The sequence below is a fragment of the Coccinella septempunctata genome, chromosome 8 (genome assembly GCF_907165205.1).
Source record: "Coccinella septempunctata chromosome 8, icCocSept1.1, whole genome shotgun sequence".
Taxonomy (NCBI): domain Eukaryota; kingdom Metazoa; phylum Arthropoda; class Insecta; order Coleoptera; family Coccinellidae; genus Coccinella; species Coccinella septempunctata.
The window spans coordinates 19,610,326-19,626,485 of NC_058196.1; the positions used below are offsets into that span (position 1 = coordinate 19,610,326).

The 16,160-nt window shown below is 34.5% G+C and overlaps 2 protein-coding genes and 1 long non-coding RNA gene across 6 annotated transcripts; 1 reads left to right on the forward strand and 2 right to left on the reverse strand.

Annotated features, from left to right (window-relative positions):
* The first annotated feature begins 163 nt into the window (after window positions 1-163).
* On the forward strand, window positions 164-2,218 carry LOC123318921 (THAP domain-containing protein 1-like). Of its 3 annotated transcripts, none has more exons than XM_044905705.1 (4): window positions 164-588; window positions 643-765; window positions 855-1,068; window positions 1,318-2,218. In XM_044905705.1, the coding sequence occupies exons 2-4, from the start codon at window positions 695-697 to the stop codon at window positions 1,774-1,776; spliced, it is 744 nt and encodes a 247-aa protein (XP_044761640.1). In that variant the 5' UTR covers window positions 164-588; window positions 643-694; the 3' UTR covers window positions 1,777-2,218. The 3 variants fall into 3 exon arrangements, with proteins under 3 accessions (XP_044761640.1, XP_044761641.1, XP_044761642.1); XM_044905706.1 differs by having other exon boundaries at window positions 164-581; window positions 639-765; XM_044905707.1 differs by having other exon boundaries at window positions 164-470.
* Window positions 2,219-8,465: 6,247 nt separating this feature from the next.
* Window positions 8,466-10,487, reverse strand: LOC123319406. 2 transcript variants are annotated; one of them, XR_006538471.1, is made up of 5 exons: window positions 10,411-10,487; window positions 10,141-10,317; window positions 9,876-10,029; window positions 9,356-9,561; window positions 8,466-8,813 (listed from the first exon to the last, which is right to left on the reverse strand). It is a non-coding gene; the product is annotated as an uncharacterized LOC123319406 (long non-coding RNA). The 2 variants fall into 2 exon arrangements; XR_006538470.1 differs by having other exon boundaries at window positions 8,466-9,561.
* A 1-nt stretch (window position 10,488) lies between these two features.
* On the reverse strand, window positions 10,489-15,945 carry LOC123319405 (protein Tube-like). Its single transcript, XM_044906340.1, has 5 exons — window positions 15,415-15,945; window positions 12,729-12,929; window positions 11,895-12,676; window positions 11,039-11,842; window positions 10,489-10,880 (listed from the first exon to the last, which is right to left on the reverse strand). The coding sequence occupies exons 1-3, from the start codon at window positions 15,645-15,647 to the stop codon at window positions 12,364-12,366; spliced, it is 747 nt and encodes a 248-aa protein (XP_044762275.1). The 5' UTR covers window positions 15,648-15,945; the 3' UTR covers window positions 10,489-10,880; window positions 11,039-11,842; window positions 11,895-12,363.
* Between the last annotated feature and the right edge of the window lie 215 nt (window positions 15,946-16,160).

The following is a 16,160-nucleotide window of genomic DNA, read 5'->3' on the forward strand; positions in this document are numbered from 1 at the left end:
CATTTGCGCTTGCTCTGTACAGTTCACAACTGTTGCAAACCACTCTACGAACAAACCTTATATATCTTTGTTCACGTACGCCACTGGCGGCCATCGCCGCTTTGGGCATCTTCGGAATTCTGTCAGCCAACTTCACACCGCTGTTTTTGTTTACAGTATTATAACCTAATTTTAAATGTCATTTTCGTAGATAAATTTTATTACATTGTTTAATGTCTTTTTGCCAGTATTCTAGTAAGAATCATATAGAAAATTTGTTCAGAAGCCATATAATTCCGATTTACATTCCTAAGAAACTCGAAAAATGTCTATATATTTTATGAATGTAGTATTTGCACTAAAGGTGTGGAACAGATAGAGAATCCATTCGGGTACCTGGAATTTACCGATGTTTGCCTTCTTAGAAGTATGGATAATGAAAAAGAAAAAAAGTGGGGATACCTGAGGGAATAAAAGGGCAGGAACGGTTTGTAAGGGTCCTTCTTTACTATTTGTGTTCTGTGCTTTCGAATTTCTACTGTGAAAAAGTAAAGTTAGCTGTTGAACAGAATTTTTTGTGCTTTTTCAAAGCTTAAGTATAGTTTTTGGGTGAGTGTTTTTCAAGTCTATGTGTTTCCCATTCAACAAAAGTGGTTTTTGCAGTAACAGAAAAACATTTAGTGGAATAAGAACATACAGGAATTTCATCACAAAAATGGTTTCGCATTGTGCTGTTAACGGATGCCATAATGCAGGTGACATAAAAAAATCATTGCCTTTTCATAGGTGAGTATTATAATATATTTTCTTCGTAGTGTTGGGATCACATAAAACAATCTTTCCTGATCAGTTTTTACTGAACTTCATTGTTTCAGGTTCCCTCTCCAACATCCTGATATTTTACAACTCTGGATCAATGCTATAGGAAGGAAAAATTGGCATCCGTCAAAATTTAGTAAAATATGTGGAGAACATTTCCTGCCATCAGATTATCAACAAACATTTGGTAAAAAAAAGCTTTTGAAAACTGATGCTGTGCCGAGTGTTTTCAATATTGCAGGACATCCAACAAGAACCTCAGCGGTACATGTAAGTTTTAATATAAATTATCTGTTTCAAATAACTTTCTCCTCACTCAGATTATTTGAGCAAAATTAGGTCTGCTTCCTTTTCAAGATCATTTTCATAGAGGACAAGATGTTATATCTGGAGATGAAAAGTTTTCCTTGCTGAAATGCGCCTTTTTCAGTAGGGCATTTGATCTGACTAAATCATATTTCTCTTGAATTTAAATCAAAACACTTTTCCATGGACTTATATTGAATTTTCATATTCTAGATTAAAACTGAGGTAATTGAAGAACCAATGAATGTGGATATTAATTTCCCAGATGTTAACGCACCATCTCCATCTACAGCTGGACTGAATACATCTGCAGTTAGTGAAGACCCCAATATTTGTCCAAAAATTGATTTACCATCCATATCTGTAGCAACACCAACAACCTTTTCAGTTAGTGATGATATAAATAGTCATCTATTAATTAATTCACCATCAACGTCAACGAAACAAAAAGTATTTGTAGATCATGCATCTCAAACTGCAGAAAATTATCAAACTGCAAGTAATTTGAAAAGGAAATTGAAGACATTGCAACAAAAAATTAAACGAAGAGATATCCAAATTTCACATATGCAAATGGTGTTAAATGAAATTAAAAAAAGTGGCTACAGTAATGCAATATTAGATGCAGTTTTGAAGAATTATTTCGAGGGTAATTTGAATGATGATCTTTGAGATTTACCTGCAAGTTTAAACTTGAAGTTTTCAAGTTTCAAAGTTCAGTTTTGAAATTGTGCCAGCTATTACTTTTTTTTTAAGGTATTCCTCTTGAGCTTGTATTACTGAAAAAGAATGATGGAGTTCCCATAGAGTTCAATGATAAGATAAGGGGTGGGGATTTAAGTTAAGCGTCAATTTGAAATGAACAGCCTGCATTTTATTTTAGGTTAGGTTAGGTTAGCTTGTATTACTGAAAAAGAATGATGGAGTTCCCATAGAGTTCAATGATAAGATAAGGGGTGGGGATTTAAGTTAAGCGTCAATTTGAAATGAACAGCCTGCATTTTATTTTAGGTTAGGTTAGGTTAGCTTGTATTACTGAAAAAGAATGATGGAGTTCCCATAGAGTTCAATGATAAGATAAGGGGTGGGGATTTAAGTTAAGCGTCAATTTGAAATGAACAGCCTGCATTTTATTTCAGGTTAGGTTAGGTTAGCTTGTATTACTGAAAAAGAATGATGGAGTTCCCATAGAGTTCAATGATAAGATAAGGGGTGGGGATTTAATTTAAGCGTCAATTTGAAATGAACAGCCTGCATTTTATTTTAGGTTAGGTTAGGTTAGCTTGTATTACTGAAAAAGAATGATGGAGTTCCCATAGAGTTCAATGATAAGATAAGGGGTGGGGATTTAAGTTGAGCGTCAATTTGAAATGAACAGCATTTTATTTTAGGTTATGTATGTGTCATCGTGGCCCATTAAATATTAATTTTCTGAATTATATGCATTAAAATTTATTCATTTTTAATTATTAGAAACTATAACTATAATTCAACAATTGGTTGTTTCTATAGTTTACTTATAACTAAATTTCTGAAATTATTCATTGTAGATTTTAATGAATTTCTGATATGGTCGGCATATTGTTGAAAGCTGCCAAGTCAGCAAATATCGAACCCCTCCAATATAATAGAATTCACATTATGAAGAAGACTAAGTAATCTGCTTTATTCATTGATAATAAAACGACGAAATTAATGAAATTCAAAAGAATTCACTGATCAAAAAAATTGTACCTATGTATCTTCATCTTTGTTTATTGGAAACAGGATATGTTAGTTGGTTCAATGTAATCTTCAAAATATCCTATATACATTCGCAGTGAGAAGACAACAAAAGGTAGCAATATCAGATTTAAAAATTAGGTATTAGAGTACATTCTGCTTCCAATACTCAGCTGAGAACCGTTATAAAACATGTATTATGTTATGCCAACAAAATTCTTCAGGAATATCCATTTCTTGACCATGTAGTTTTATTGGTTAGATATTCTTATTCGGATCAATCAAGCTAAAACAACATTTGTCAGATTCAATCAAGCTAAAACAATATTTGTAGTCATTGTTGTTTTAGCTTGATTGAATGTACCTACCTGTTGAGAGATCACTTGTTTTGTATCATATCTCGTTTTCTATTTTTATGAAATCTTTATGTAATTTTTACGAATATTCTGATGTGCCTGATGAAGGAAATAAAATTTCCGAAACGTCGCTGAGAGAATAGGTGTTTTAGTTTCATGCTCCTTGTGCCGATATTCACCTTTAATATTATTGTTGGAACGAGAAACATATTACTGGCAACTATAATTTTCGAACTTCGTTTGGCGGGAGATCATGGTACCACCAGGGAAATGGGCAGAACAGATAACCAGTTCTTTAGTGCCCGTTTCCATGGGCAGTTTTACCAGGATGGAAGTAACATCTCTGGAACAGAATCCTGTAAGGACAAAAATGTCAATAGTGTTCCTGACAAAGATACAGGGTCTGGGTAATTCCCCAGATCCAAGTGATATTACCTTGCCAGTAAGGTTACTAAGGCCGTAAATTCTGCCTTGGGAAGTAACCGAAGGTTCCTGGATGAGGGCGATATCTATCCTTTCATCCAGGATGCGTTTTCCAAGGAGGTAGGATCCAGCCTTGGAATGCTGAACATAAGCTTGCAGGCATCTATAGAGCTGCGCCAACGCTGGATGTCACAACTCTCTTCTTCTTCTTCTTCCTCCCCACCACTGGCCCTTTCCTAGCCGTTTTATAAGCTTTGGGAAGAGCCTTGGTGGAAAGGGCTTCCTGTGGAGGAGGAGGGATTAACCCCTCCTTCCTCTTTCTTGGTTTGGGTGTCCGACTCTTTGTCGACACCCATGCCCTTCTCTCTGGTCCGGAAGGTGACCCTTCCAAATCCATGATAGGGCATCATGTCCAGGGCTTTTAGCCTAGACATGGAGCTCTCATCAACAGAGAAAGTCTATGTCCGGCCCGGCCCTGAAACCTGGTGGTGTAATACCGCCCAGTTCTCTGGTTCTAGGCCTGGGTTCAACACACACAGGCCTGTCATCACCTCATCTTGTGAGGATCGGTCTCCTAGCGGAGAGTCAGGGCCCTTGCTGACAGTTCCCCCGGGCCTTAAGCGTTTAGCTTTTTGGATGCGCCAATATGGAAGAAGATACATTTCATACCAGTAGGTTCTAATAATAATTGATTCAAGATATAATAACGAAGAATTATCTTTTAATTAGAATATAATTAAAATTATATGTAATATACACACATATTCATTATTATGAAATGAAAGACAAAACGATAAATGCTACATAAATGTCTCATTTTATTTTCGAATAAATCAGTGATGAAATAGCCTTAGGATGGTGTGAGCTAAGACGATTTTATGATCATTGCAAGCTTCAATGACGGCTTCATCCTTAAGGCAAGCGCACATACAACGGCATCGGACGGACGGCATGGATCGGAATAAATTACTTTCAATGGAACTGAATGGAGCAACGCACATATGGGCGGACGGCAGGCATCGCATCGCATCGCATCCGACGGAATTGAGGAACGAGAATTAAATTCCGACCGATGCTTGCTGTGCCGGCCGATCCCGACATATGTGCGATACCAATCGGAGATTGCCGCGGCATCTGCGTCATTTTACAAGTCTCTACATGCAGCGGCTTGTACGGGTAGTCATACGAAATACGAATTCACGGCAAAAGCATGAGTTTTCAGGAGAACTTAATACTGCGCGTACAAAATTATAATGAATTGTAGAGGGTGGGCAAATTTCGATGTTTTAGCACTACAGAAAGCTGCTAAAACATCGAAATTACCCATTTAAAAGTAAACCAGAGGAAATAGACAAAATCTGATACCCCATTCTCGTTCTCTTTTTCCGAGAAACTTACAATAGTAGTAGTGATTTTTGGCCACTTTCTTTTGTTTTCGAGTTATAAGCAAAAATTGGAAAAATGGCGATATCGAAATAAATTTATATCTCCGCTTATACTGATGATAGAGCTCTGAAATCGAAACATTATACAGGCACTTTTTTACGTAGAATCCAGTGGCGTGCTCGCCTTTTTAGCAGGAATTTTAATTACGAAGCTATGATCCAAAGTATGGTTTTTTAAATGGGAACCCTAGTTTTCTGTGCAATTTTTGGAAAGCTTAATTTTTACTGATTTCAAAAATATATAACATCATATGGTTTGTATCAATATAAATGATAAAAAATGGTCAAAAACCTTTTTTCTCAATATTTCTATGGTTTCAACTTTTGATGAGCACAGAAACATATAGCATCGTATGATTACCACTGTCTCCTTCTTTAAGTCTTTTCATTATTATGAAAATTTATTAAATATATCTGATTCAAATTTTGTGAAAATTGGTAAACTGCATAGAAAGAATGACATTGCTGGAAGGAGACGGCTTTTGTTATAGGAAACTCTATTTTTCTGTGCTCGTCTAAATTTAAAACCATAGAAATATTGAGAAAAAAGGTTTTTGACCATTTTCTATTATTTATATTGATACAAACCATAAGATGTTATATATTTTTGAAATCAGTAAAAATTAAGCTTTCAAAAAATTGCACAGAAAACTAGTGTTCCCATTTAAAAAAACAAAACTTTGGATCATAGCTTCGTAATTAAAAATCCTGCTAAAAAGGCGAGCACGCCACTGGATTCTACGTAAAAAAGTGCCTGTATAATGTTTCGATTTCAGAGCTCTATCATCAGTATTAGCGGAGATATAAATTTATTTCGATATCGCCATTTTTCCAATTTTTGCTTATAACTCAAAAACAAAAGAAAGTGGCTAAAAATCACTAGTAACTATTGTAAGTTTCTCAGAAAAAGAGAACGAGAATGGGGTATCCGATTTTGTCTATCTCCTCTGGTTTAAAAGCTGTAGTGCAAAAACATCGAAATTTGCCCACCCTGTACAATTTAAGTGACAGAAATTATAGCAACCATTTTTTTTTCGTCCTTCATCAAGTCCGGAAATAAATGAACATATTCTCCAAAATCCTTCCTTTTTTACATATGTCATGTATCCACATTCGTCTACGATTCCTTCGCTTTTGAAACTCTTCTTCCTCCAGAACGAACGCTGGTTCCTCACCGCAACTAATCTATTCCTCCGGAGTCCGGCGATTCCGATGTTATATGTGCGATACCTTCATAAAAATTCCGCCGCTGCCGTGCCGTTCCTTCCATGCCGTCCGTCCGATGCCGTTGTATGTGCGCTTACCTTTAGTGGAACCTGCCGGACTTCCTATGAACGTAACACCACTCTGAAAAAAATCATAAAATATGGTATTACTCATACGAGAAGTTCATATAGAAAAAGTGAATTCAAGTTTTGTGAATAATTAAGGTTGAATCGGTCAGTTGATGAACAGTACTAGTCCAAAATAACTATTAAGAGATAATCACAAAAAACATTGAAGTTTCTCATTCGTAGTTATAGGTACATTGTTTAGAGCAATGGAAGTGGTGGGCGGGTCGTACAGCCGTAGTGTCTTTCTTAATGATACTCTAAATACTCTTCTCTTGCTGAATCGATAGAGCTACAAAATAAGAGCGTTTTGACCATCTCAGATGAAAATTGCTATTTTTGGACTTGTACCTTTCTTCAACCTTTAACTGACCGATTTGGTTGTAGTATCGATAAAACGCAAGTAAAATAATATACATTTTCTACAACTGAACCCAAATTGATTGATTTTGGCAGTTTTCTATATATGTACAGGGTGGGCAAAATTGGTGATACCTGAACTACAACTTTTTCAACCCAAAAAGATAGAGGAAAATGCATGGCACATTGTGGTCGTTTATTTTCGACAGACTTGTGATGCCATCAACTATACATTCCTCTATCTTCTTATGATTTCGATCAAAATTAAAATTTCAACTTTGTTCATTATCTCCGTTGTTGTTTAAGATAGGATGTTCAAATGAAAACATTATACAGGCACTTTTTTGATAGCAATCCAGTAGCGTACTACGACTTTTTCCAACAGTTATATTTGCTGAACTATAACATAAAGATGTATTTTTTCTTATGAAAACAGTAGTTTAAAATGACTTAGAAAGACTGAGGGTGATGTATAATATATTTCTGAAACGGTAAAAAAATGGCGATTCTTTCTAAGTCATTTTAAAATACGGTTAAGAAAAAATACAACTTGATGTTATAGCTCAGCAAATAAACCTGTAAGAAAAAATCATAGTACTCCACAGGACTGCTATCAAAAAAGTGTCTGTATTGTGTCTTCATTTCAACATCAACAGAAACGGAGATAATAACCAATGTTGAAATAGCCCAAATTCAAATTTGGCCTATAACTCAATAACAAAAGAGGAATGCAGTTGATAGCATTATTAGTTTATCGAAAAAAGACAACATGAATGGTACATTCTATCTCGTTGGGTTAAAAAGTTGTAGTTCAGGTATCACCAATTTTGCCCATCCTGTACATTCATCGCCATATATCTTAAAAACGTTCAAACGTAAAAAAAATTGCTTCGGACAAAATTTGTAGAAAATAATCAAGAAAGATCACGCCTAAACGCAATGAATACAATAATAATAAGGATTAATTCACATACATACCATCCGTTTTCTATCTGGAGGGGATTGAATCGGATATCGCTTCATACTGCGTGGTGCTCCGGGTTAATGTATAGTAAGTACTCAGTAGCGCTTGCCAGTATTGAATAAGAGTCCATCAATTCTAAACGTTCTCCATCGGAGAAGAAGTTATGTTGCTCTGATGGGGTCAAATGCGACAGAAACCATGGTCAGCATCTGCTTTTCTTCGATGGAGTGTACTCCATTTAGTTCAATTCATATCGTAACACTAGTTGAAATTCATATCAGAGGGTGGTATGCATCTGAGTTAATCCTCATTTTTGTAGAAAATGTTATGCTCTACAACGTTTATTATAAATGCGAAAACAATTCTAAAACCCAGGAAAGGAGGTAAATAACAAAAACTGATTAGTTACCTTTATGGCCAATTTGGCTTGCTGAAACTGTCAGATTATATTTTTTCCGTTATTCTTGAATTCTTCAGATTTAGAATGTACACGTGACGTTTTTTTTTGCAACTTTGGCGACCTTCCACACATTTCCGTCAAGCTTAAATTGCGCATCATTTTCATATATTCTTGCAACTCACTCCTGTCAGCTATCAGTGCCAACCTCACTTTCGTCAAAGTGATGTTAACCCATTTTTATAGCTATATTTACGTAGAAAAAATTCAATATTTTCATACGTTTGGAACAAGAAGATATGGAAAGGAGGAAAATTTATAAATTCGTGTCACTGCAGCGAGTTTGTTTGAGATTGAAAGAAATTCTGTTCAACAATTATATTTCATTCAGACAATGAAATTTATCATTACATGTCATATAATATAGATATCAATTTATATAATATGTGAATAAAGATTAACATTTTTCAATATAATGGATGTTATTGAGTAAAATCTATCAGGTTCAAAATAAAGATAATCAAAGTCAAAGTCACTTAAAATAAAAATTTAATTTATTTTTAAATAGGAGTTATCTTTTGTATTTTAAGTATTCATTCTAAACATAAAGGAATTGGATTGGATTTTTCTTCCATAATAAGCGCCGTCGCCATTGCACTACTTGCTTTGTCGTATTCTCCCAGTGCCTTTAGAACTCTTCCCAAATTATACCTAGAAATAAAAATTATATGAGTAAACATAGATAAGATATGCGATTTGGAAACAGGGCAATGTCAGTGGCGTTACTTTAATATGCCAAACTTTCAATGTGGGTGAAACAAAGCCGACTGCCACAAGTGTAAGAAGTAATGAAAGTGAATTTTCAGAGGAAATCTGATGCCCGGTATTAGACAATTCTCAAAATAAATAATGCATCTTGATTAAAATTATACTTAAATTTTAATGTTCTATTAAATGATTGAAAACTTAATACTAGCTCTATAAAAACATATCACAATAATCATGTAGCTCAACATTTATATGCAATATTAGTAACAATAGGGACTGATTAGAAAGCATAATTCTTTTATTTCGTTGAACATTACTAAATTCATTGCTGAATTTGAATCGAGTATTTATTCTGTTTTCAACCATATTGCACAATTGAATATGAGGTATCACACTATTACAAGAGAAAAATTATTATATTAATCATTGAAATTTTGAAAGAAAATAATGTAATAACAATCCATAAGTCTCAAAATAATCATCACCACTATTTTGTTGTATTTAAATATGAAATAGAATAAATGACCTTGCAGCATCATTTCATTCAGTTTGATCTTATGCAAGAAAAAGGTAACATTCCTCAAAATATCTTCTCTACAGTTTGTTTGCATTATCTGCCAATGAATCACATCATTTCATATTCAGCTGCCTTTTTATTCCAGTGGAATAGGATATAAGTCTATTCCCGATGCTGAAAATCGTAGTGTCAGATTCAACAAATTCAAAGTTTTATTTCAAAATTTGCTCAGAATATAATTAACCCTCCAATACCCAAGTCCGCCTTTAGACTGGTTGCATATAAGTGGATAAAAAATTATTCTGCCCATGTCCGCCTTCAGTATAGGTTCATTTTGTGAGTACAGGTGTTAATGTAAATCAGGTAACTATTTGCGAAAAAAAGATGTAGATTATACATAAGCTAATTTGAAACTATACGGAAATAATTTTAAAAAAGAAGCATTAGAGGGTTAATGTTTCCATTTGAAGTACTGACGTTTGACCAACCTTTTACTCTGTAATGTATTTTTCTTATCAGGCTTGGTATCATTATGTATTTGAAGTTTTCGATAATTCAGAACCACTCAGTTTTGAGAACTCCCCAACTCTACCAACATCTGATGAGTCCTGGGAGTCATAGGCCTTTTGTCTGAAGCTGAAACTGAAATCAAAACATTAGATATTAGTGTTCTTATTATCCAAGATTCATTATAGTAACATTATTTGAACGATTGATTTTACTTAATACATTCAAAATATTCAGTACACTCACCAGGATCAGGCGATGAAATCCTGGATTGAATAGCTTCAGTTTTCAAACATTTTGTTCCTAATATAAGGATGAAATCTGCATCATAGAAATGGTCAGGGCAAACATATACCCATTTGAAAGATTTTGTAATTTTCAGTTTTAACTGGTCCATCCACAATCTTTTTCGAGCAGGGCATTCTAATGAGAGGAAAATTATTTGTTGATGAGTTGAACAATACCAATATCCCAAGCTACTCCTATGCAAACATAGTTTGTTTATTGTTTACTTACCAGTGAATGAATTTCCCACTGCCTTTACTGACGATTTTTTTGCAAACCACACAGCAATTCACCATTTTTGCAGTTCAATAATAATTGTCTACCACCATTCTCACAGAAATCGCCTAATAAAAACGTCTGTTTATTTAGATTAAATAATATCTAAATATGTCGACCATTCAATTCGGATAGCATCGGAAAACACAATTCTGCTTTCAACCAATCGTTGCATGTGGTTTACTGTTTTGGTTTTGATCATCATTCGGATAGCTTCGGAAAACACGATTCTTTCTATCAATCGTTGCATGTGGTTTATTGCTTTGGTTTTGATCAAATTTATAAACATATAGCTATCATATTTCGAGGACGTTTTCTCTCTCACTATGCTCTATCTTGGTGTGTAATATCTCTGGTTAGGGCCAACTAAAAATCATATGCAGTGGTAGTGCCATATATGTGTCAGCCTACCCGTTATATCCATCCTGAAATGTGAAAGAATGTTATGTATATTAGCATATAAATTAATAAATATCATATTTAATTAAGCTACATTAGAAAGAACTCTTCCTTTTCAAGATATCTAGGGAGTGACAGGAAACCAACCTGACAACACCTGATGTTACATTCAGAAATACATTACCTCATCCCAATAACTGCATAATACATCCAAACTAGCAATTGTCCTTATTCTCACGACTTTGAGCAGAATTCAACTAGCAATTTTTGACCAGTATGTTGAATTGGTGTTGGCTATTTCTGCACATTCATAATAAGACAATGTTCTGCTTTGTGTTGTTTACTAGACCGCTAATATCCGATAGATGAGTTGAGCAATTATCGCCAATGATATCTGAGATTTTTGTTCGACTTCAACTGCATAAATCTGGTATCATACCATCCTAACTATTATTTACATGATGCTTTGTCTTTATTTGTTGATTTGAATACTTGAAGTAATCAAAATCTTAGATTCTTGACAGTCATATATTGATTTTTCAGGCATAGAATGCTATGAGATCTGGTAGGCTCACAGCTGCATTGTTAGTAATGCTAATTGGATTCTGTATTAATCTGTTGACATCTGGAGTAATGACTATTGACGTTAAACAAGGCAATTCATAATCACAATTCAGGTTATTGTTCAATGAGCTAAAGTTCATATTTTCTTTGGGTTGGATATTTCTTCTCGTTCTGGTTTTTCGTTTATACTAAGAGCAGCAGCTTAAGTGACGGACACATTACACATTGGACAATTAAGTTTCCAATTGAATTTCTACTCAATTTTTTTACAGAAGCACAATCTGTAGCTCTATACAACTCAGCACTTGAGCGTAAATGTAGAAGATGTCCGACAGAAGAAAGTACTCTTCCTGAACTACCCCATTCATTCATAAGAATTTCTGTCCCTGCCTTTTTCAACTTCTGAGAGCCAGTCTTGATCAACCTTCAAAAGTCTTATGTGAAATGAATTGTAACAAATATATTGAAAACCTTACCATATAAAGATCTGCATTATATTCCGCAGGATTCTCACAAAATATACGACATTCCAAACTATCCTGCAATTAGTCCGGTATTGGTCTTCCATTGCTCAGAAAATTCCAAAATCAGAGCCAAGTAGGAGTTCTTCTTCATTTATTTTTGAGTGATATATAGAGCTGCTGATTACTATTTCAAGGCACTTTTCATTAAAGATGGAAATATTCGATATAGTATAGCCAGAAGGGATATAAATGAATCTGTGTCTGAAATTCCACTAATACTCTGTTTGCTAGAAAAATCAATCATCTAAATTATAGTCAGGATAGTCTGATCCCATATATGGTAGGTGTCTGAATTTTCTGATCGATTTAAACTGCTTAAATCTGGTAAAGGAACATCTTGATTATCATTATAATATAGTAGATGCGTTATCATTATTTCTTGAGTGTTCAAAATCACAGATTCTTGACAATCTTGAGTTGATTATTCAAGCAAACAGCTTATAAGTGGAATTTCAGGCTCAGATTCATCCATATGACATCTGGTCATACTATATGAAATATTTCCATTTATACTAAGAGGTACCTTAGCAGCCGGACCAAGTAATGGCCTCTTTATTGAACTTCTGTTTAAAATTTTAACAGAAACATAATCTGCAGCTCTATACAACTCTACACTCAAAAGTAAATGTAGAAGATGCCCTACAGAAGGAAGTACTTTTCCGGAACATCCCCACTCATCCAAAAGAATTTCAGTTGGCGTCTTTTTCAACCTCTGAGAGGCAGCTTCAATCAACCTTCAAACATCTTTTGTTATACGGATTGTAAAAAATACATTGAAAACCTTACCGTATGTGATCTGCATTATATCTCGCAGGATTGTCACAAGATATATGACATTCGAAACCATCCTGCAATTTGGTCGGTATTACAGCCATTAATTTCTTCCATTGTTCCGAGAACTCCAAAATCAGAGCCAACTGATTGACGTGACTAGGAGGCAATTTTCTGATTCGAAAGGAAGCGTCAACGGTCATCTTGAATATCGAACTGTTAAATTAAGAATGTTTAAATTGGGTAATCATGCAGATTTGAAAGACCTGTGCTAGGTCGGTGAAAAAAATCGTATTCATTTTAGTGGAATTAATTTCAAACTACTAGATATAATTCAATGAAAATTTGATATGATTAAAAGTAGTGAGGACTTCTTAAATTACCGTACTCAAATTTAAATTTGCTTGTTCAGTTTACCAGGGGCGGACTAGGTTGTACATTTTAATGCTTACACTTTTAACACCCTTTATGATAAAATGCTAAAAAAAAACAAATTTGGATACATTGAACATTAAGCTGAAGAAAAGGTACTCTTGTTCAGTGTCGATAAAATGAACCGTTTTCGAAAAAAAAATAATGAAAGAAGTAAGCATTAAAATGTACAACCCAGTTCACCCCTGGTAAACTGAACAAGCTAATTGAAATTTGAGTGTGGTGATATAAGAGGTCCTCAATACTATTAATCATATCAAATTTTCATCAAATTATTTCGAGTAGTTTGAAACTTATTCCGCTAAGAAAAAAAAAATATGGAAACTTGTCATCTTCATTTTTTATGTTCTATCTGAATCCGAGAGAGTGTTCGGGTTCACCAAAAAAGCCAAGCAATTTATTAGTGAATTATGTGTAGACCGAAGTCAGTATCTAATCATGCAAGAATTTATTATGTGATGATTTTTTTTCTGATCTGTCTAAATTAGTTTTCCTGTTATTGTTTGCATTAGAATATGTTTTCACTTCGTTAACTTAAGTATATTGAAAATATATTTTCGTTGCATTGAATGAAAAGTTTTATTTCTTATATTATGTGGTTTTTTTAGGAAGATGGATCAATTTTTCTGTTTTTTTTACTACAAAAAATATTACACTGTACACTGTACACTGTAGGAAAAGATGGTCTTTGCATGTTTCAGATTATCGTAATTTTTTCTTGTCTACAATTTGCTTTTATTTATATCTATCTTCAGAAATTGGTAGTCAACCTAATGGACTGAAGATTCAACATAAAAAGTTCTCTTTATTCTTTTTCTGTTAAGATATAGAGTCATTCGAGGCAACTGTGAGCACTTTTGACTTTCAAACCATACCCTGCTTCAAATGTTGAAGCTAGGAAAATTAAAACATATTCATAATATAGAGCATTTTCTAATCTATAAAAAAATCGGAAAGTGAACAAACAAAAACGTTTTTTTTCTGGAAAAAATTTAATAGTGAAAGTCGGTGGTATTGAGGTCGGAATGCATTCGCATGCCCCATATATTGTGGCTAAGCGTGCGCACCCTCACGGGGTGAGTGAACGCTTAATGAAACACACAATCAAAACAAATTACAGAATAATGTCATCAAAATGTTACAATATTAGAGAAATGTTGCCTATTGTCAATACAGAAGCGCCTTTTTACAAGCAGTGCTTTATGTTTGTTCGTAGAGTGGATCACAACGGTTGGGAACCGTACAGAGCAAGCGCAATTTCATTTTAGGGGGACGAAAATCCATTTGCGCTTGTTCTGTACAGTTCACAACCGTTTTGAACCACTCTACGAACAAGCCTATTGTTCGTGACATCATTTCCGGTAAACACAACACTTGATACATTTCTCTGTTGGTAGCTCTTCATGTTTTTCTGTGCAAATAGGAGAATAATGATCGAGTTTCAACCAATAAAATCAACAATGTCAACAATGAATCTATGCGCACACTTTCCCCAGTAAGCCAAAATGTGAATTCACGTTCGTATAGAGTTGAGCAGCTAACAGAACCTAAAATATTTTATTATATACTAGCTGACCCGGCAAACCTAGTTTTGCCATTTAAATTATTTCTAGGGTAGATAATAATAACTAACTCATCGTGATTTCTCGATTGGTCGTAAGAAAAAGGAATGCCTTTTTTTCTGTTCTGTACAATTTTTTTTTGGGAATATTTTGTTATATAAACCTTGCCCTAACAATAATAAACACAACAAAAAAAGAATTGTCCAATTTGGTGCGATCGTTTGAACAATAAAGCATTTTGAAGTAAACCATAGATCCTCTTTTATTAATATAGATTTAGATTAATATGCGCATGATCGAATAAAATAGTGTTTAACACTATCAGAGTCGGCACTTGGACCTGCAGAAGTTGCAGAGATGCTAAAAATTAATAAGAAAACTAGTAAATTTGATTGATTGTAAATGAAAAGTTAACAAAACGTCACACGGCGCAGTTCTATGAAAAAACTAATTTGGTGATTCTGCGCCCTTGCTTCACCCAAATGAACCCTTCTTTCATACATTTCATAGTCGAGATATAAGCATTGCGCACAGTTACCCCGAATGACTATCAGGTTTCAAAAGATTGTAAGCCATCTTGCTTGCACCTACCCTATGGTTAATTAAAACAATCGAGATCTATGCACTGAGAACTACAAATATTTAGTAATGGTCAAATCAAATCACTGACAAAACACTTCAAGTATCACTACTGCAAGTAGACTTACCAGTAGAGTAGTGTAGGAAGCACTTGTAGTGTGTGGAAGATTCGTAGAGAACCGTAAGCGCGTGCTTGCAACGTACAGGTATGACTGATTTCACAAGGCTGGTCAGGAACGAACTGACACCCTTGATCCCTTTCACGGCCGTGATCACTTAGATTCTGTGGTTCAAAAGGGGGCGTGTCCTCGGCACTCTTCTTCTCCCTGGACTGGCTTAAGTCTGGCAATATTGACTTCATTGCGCCGAGTCAGAATATAATATGCAAAAATCGAGGTAGACCATTCCGCGCATACAATTGCATAGTCAATGATATGACATGATATTAATATAAGATACATAATACATAATATAAGTTGAAAAATATATACACATATTATACACTGAACGAGAATAGAACAATTATTGCCTTAGCCTAGGTTTCTTCTAATTTTTTCATAAATACTCGTTGAAAATGTTAAATTCATCACCACCAAAGTTAATTCTGTCAAAAAATGCCTTTATTTCGTCGCAAATGACTACCATCTGAATCAATTGAATCTTTCCAGAGACAAAATTATAATCGTAAAATTAATTCAATGGCAGAAGCGAAAGCAATGGCTAAAAGCGAATTGTGTGATTGTGTGAGCCAGATTGCAATATGGAGCTCAACTTAATAAGATGGCTACTCCTTGACCGCTCAGGATGCTGACGAGTGAAGAGTGCATGCCCGTTGTGCTCGACGGACTTGCAGCACCCCCACTTGGTAAATTAA

What these genes read in the sequence shown, in the direction of transcription:
- LOC123318921 (XM_044905705.1), top strand. Translation starts at nt 695, where the DNA reads ATGGTTTCGCATTGTGCTGTTAACGGATGCCATAATGCAGGTGACATA. An exon ending in AAATCATTGCCTTTTCATAG is followed by an intron (nt 766 to 854) that starts GTGAGTATTATA and finishes TCATTGTTTCAG; the next exon opens with GTTCCCTCTCCAACATCCTG. An exon ending in CAAGAACCTCAGCGGTACAT is followed by an intron (nt 1,069 to 1,317) that starts GTAAGTTTTAAT and finishes TTCATATTCTAG; the next exon opens with ATTAAAACTGAGGTAATTGA.
- LOC123319405 (XM_044906340.1), bottom strand. Translation starts at nt 15,647, where the DNA reads ATGAAGTCAATATTGCCAGACTTAAGCCAGTCCAGGGAGAAGAAGAGT. An exon ending in CTTCCTACACTACTCTACTG is followed by an intron (nt 12,930 to 15,414) that starts GTAAGTCTACTT and finishes TTAATTTAACAG; the next exon opens with TTCGATATTCAAGATGACCG. An exon ending in TATAATGCAGATCACATACG is followed by an intron (nt 12,677 to 12,728) that starts GTAAGGTTTTCA and finishes AGATGTTTGAAG; the next exon opens with GTTGATTGAAGCTGCCTCTC.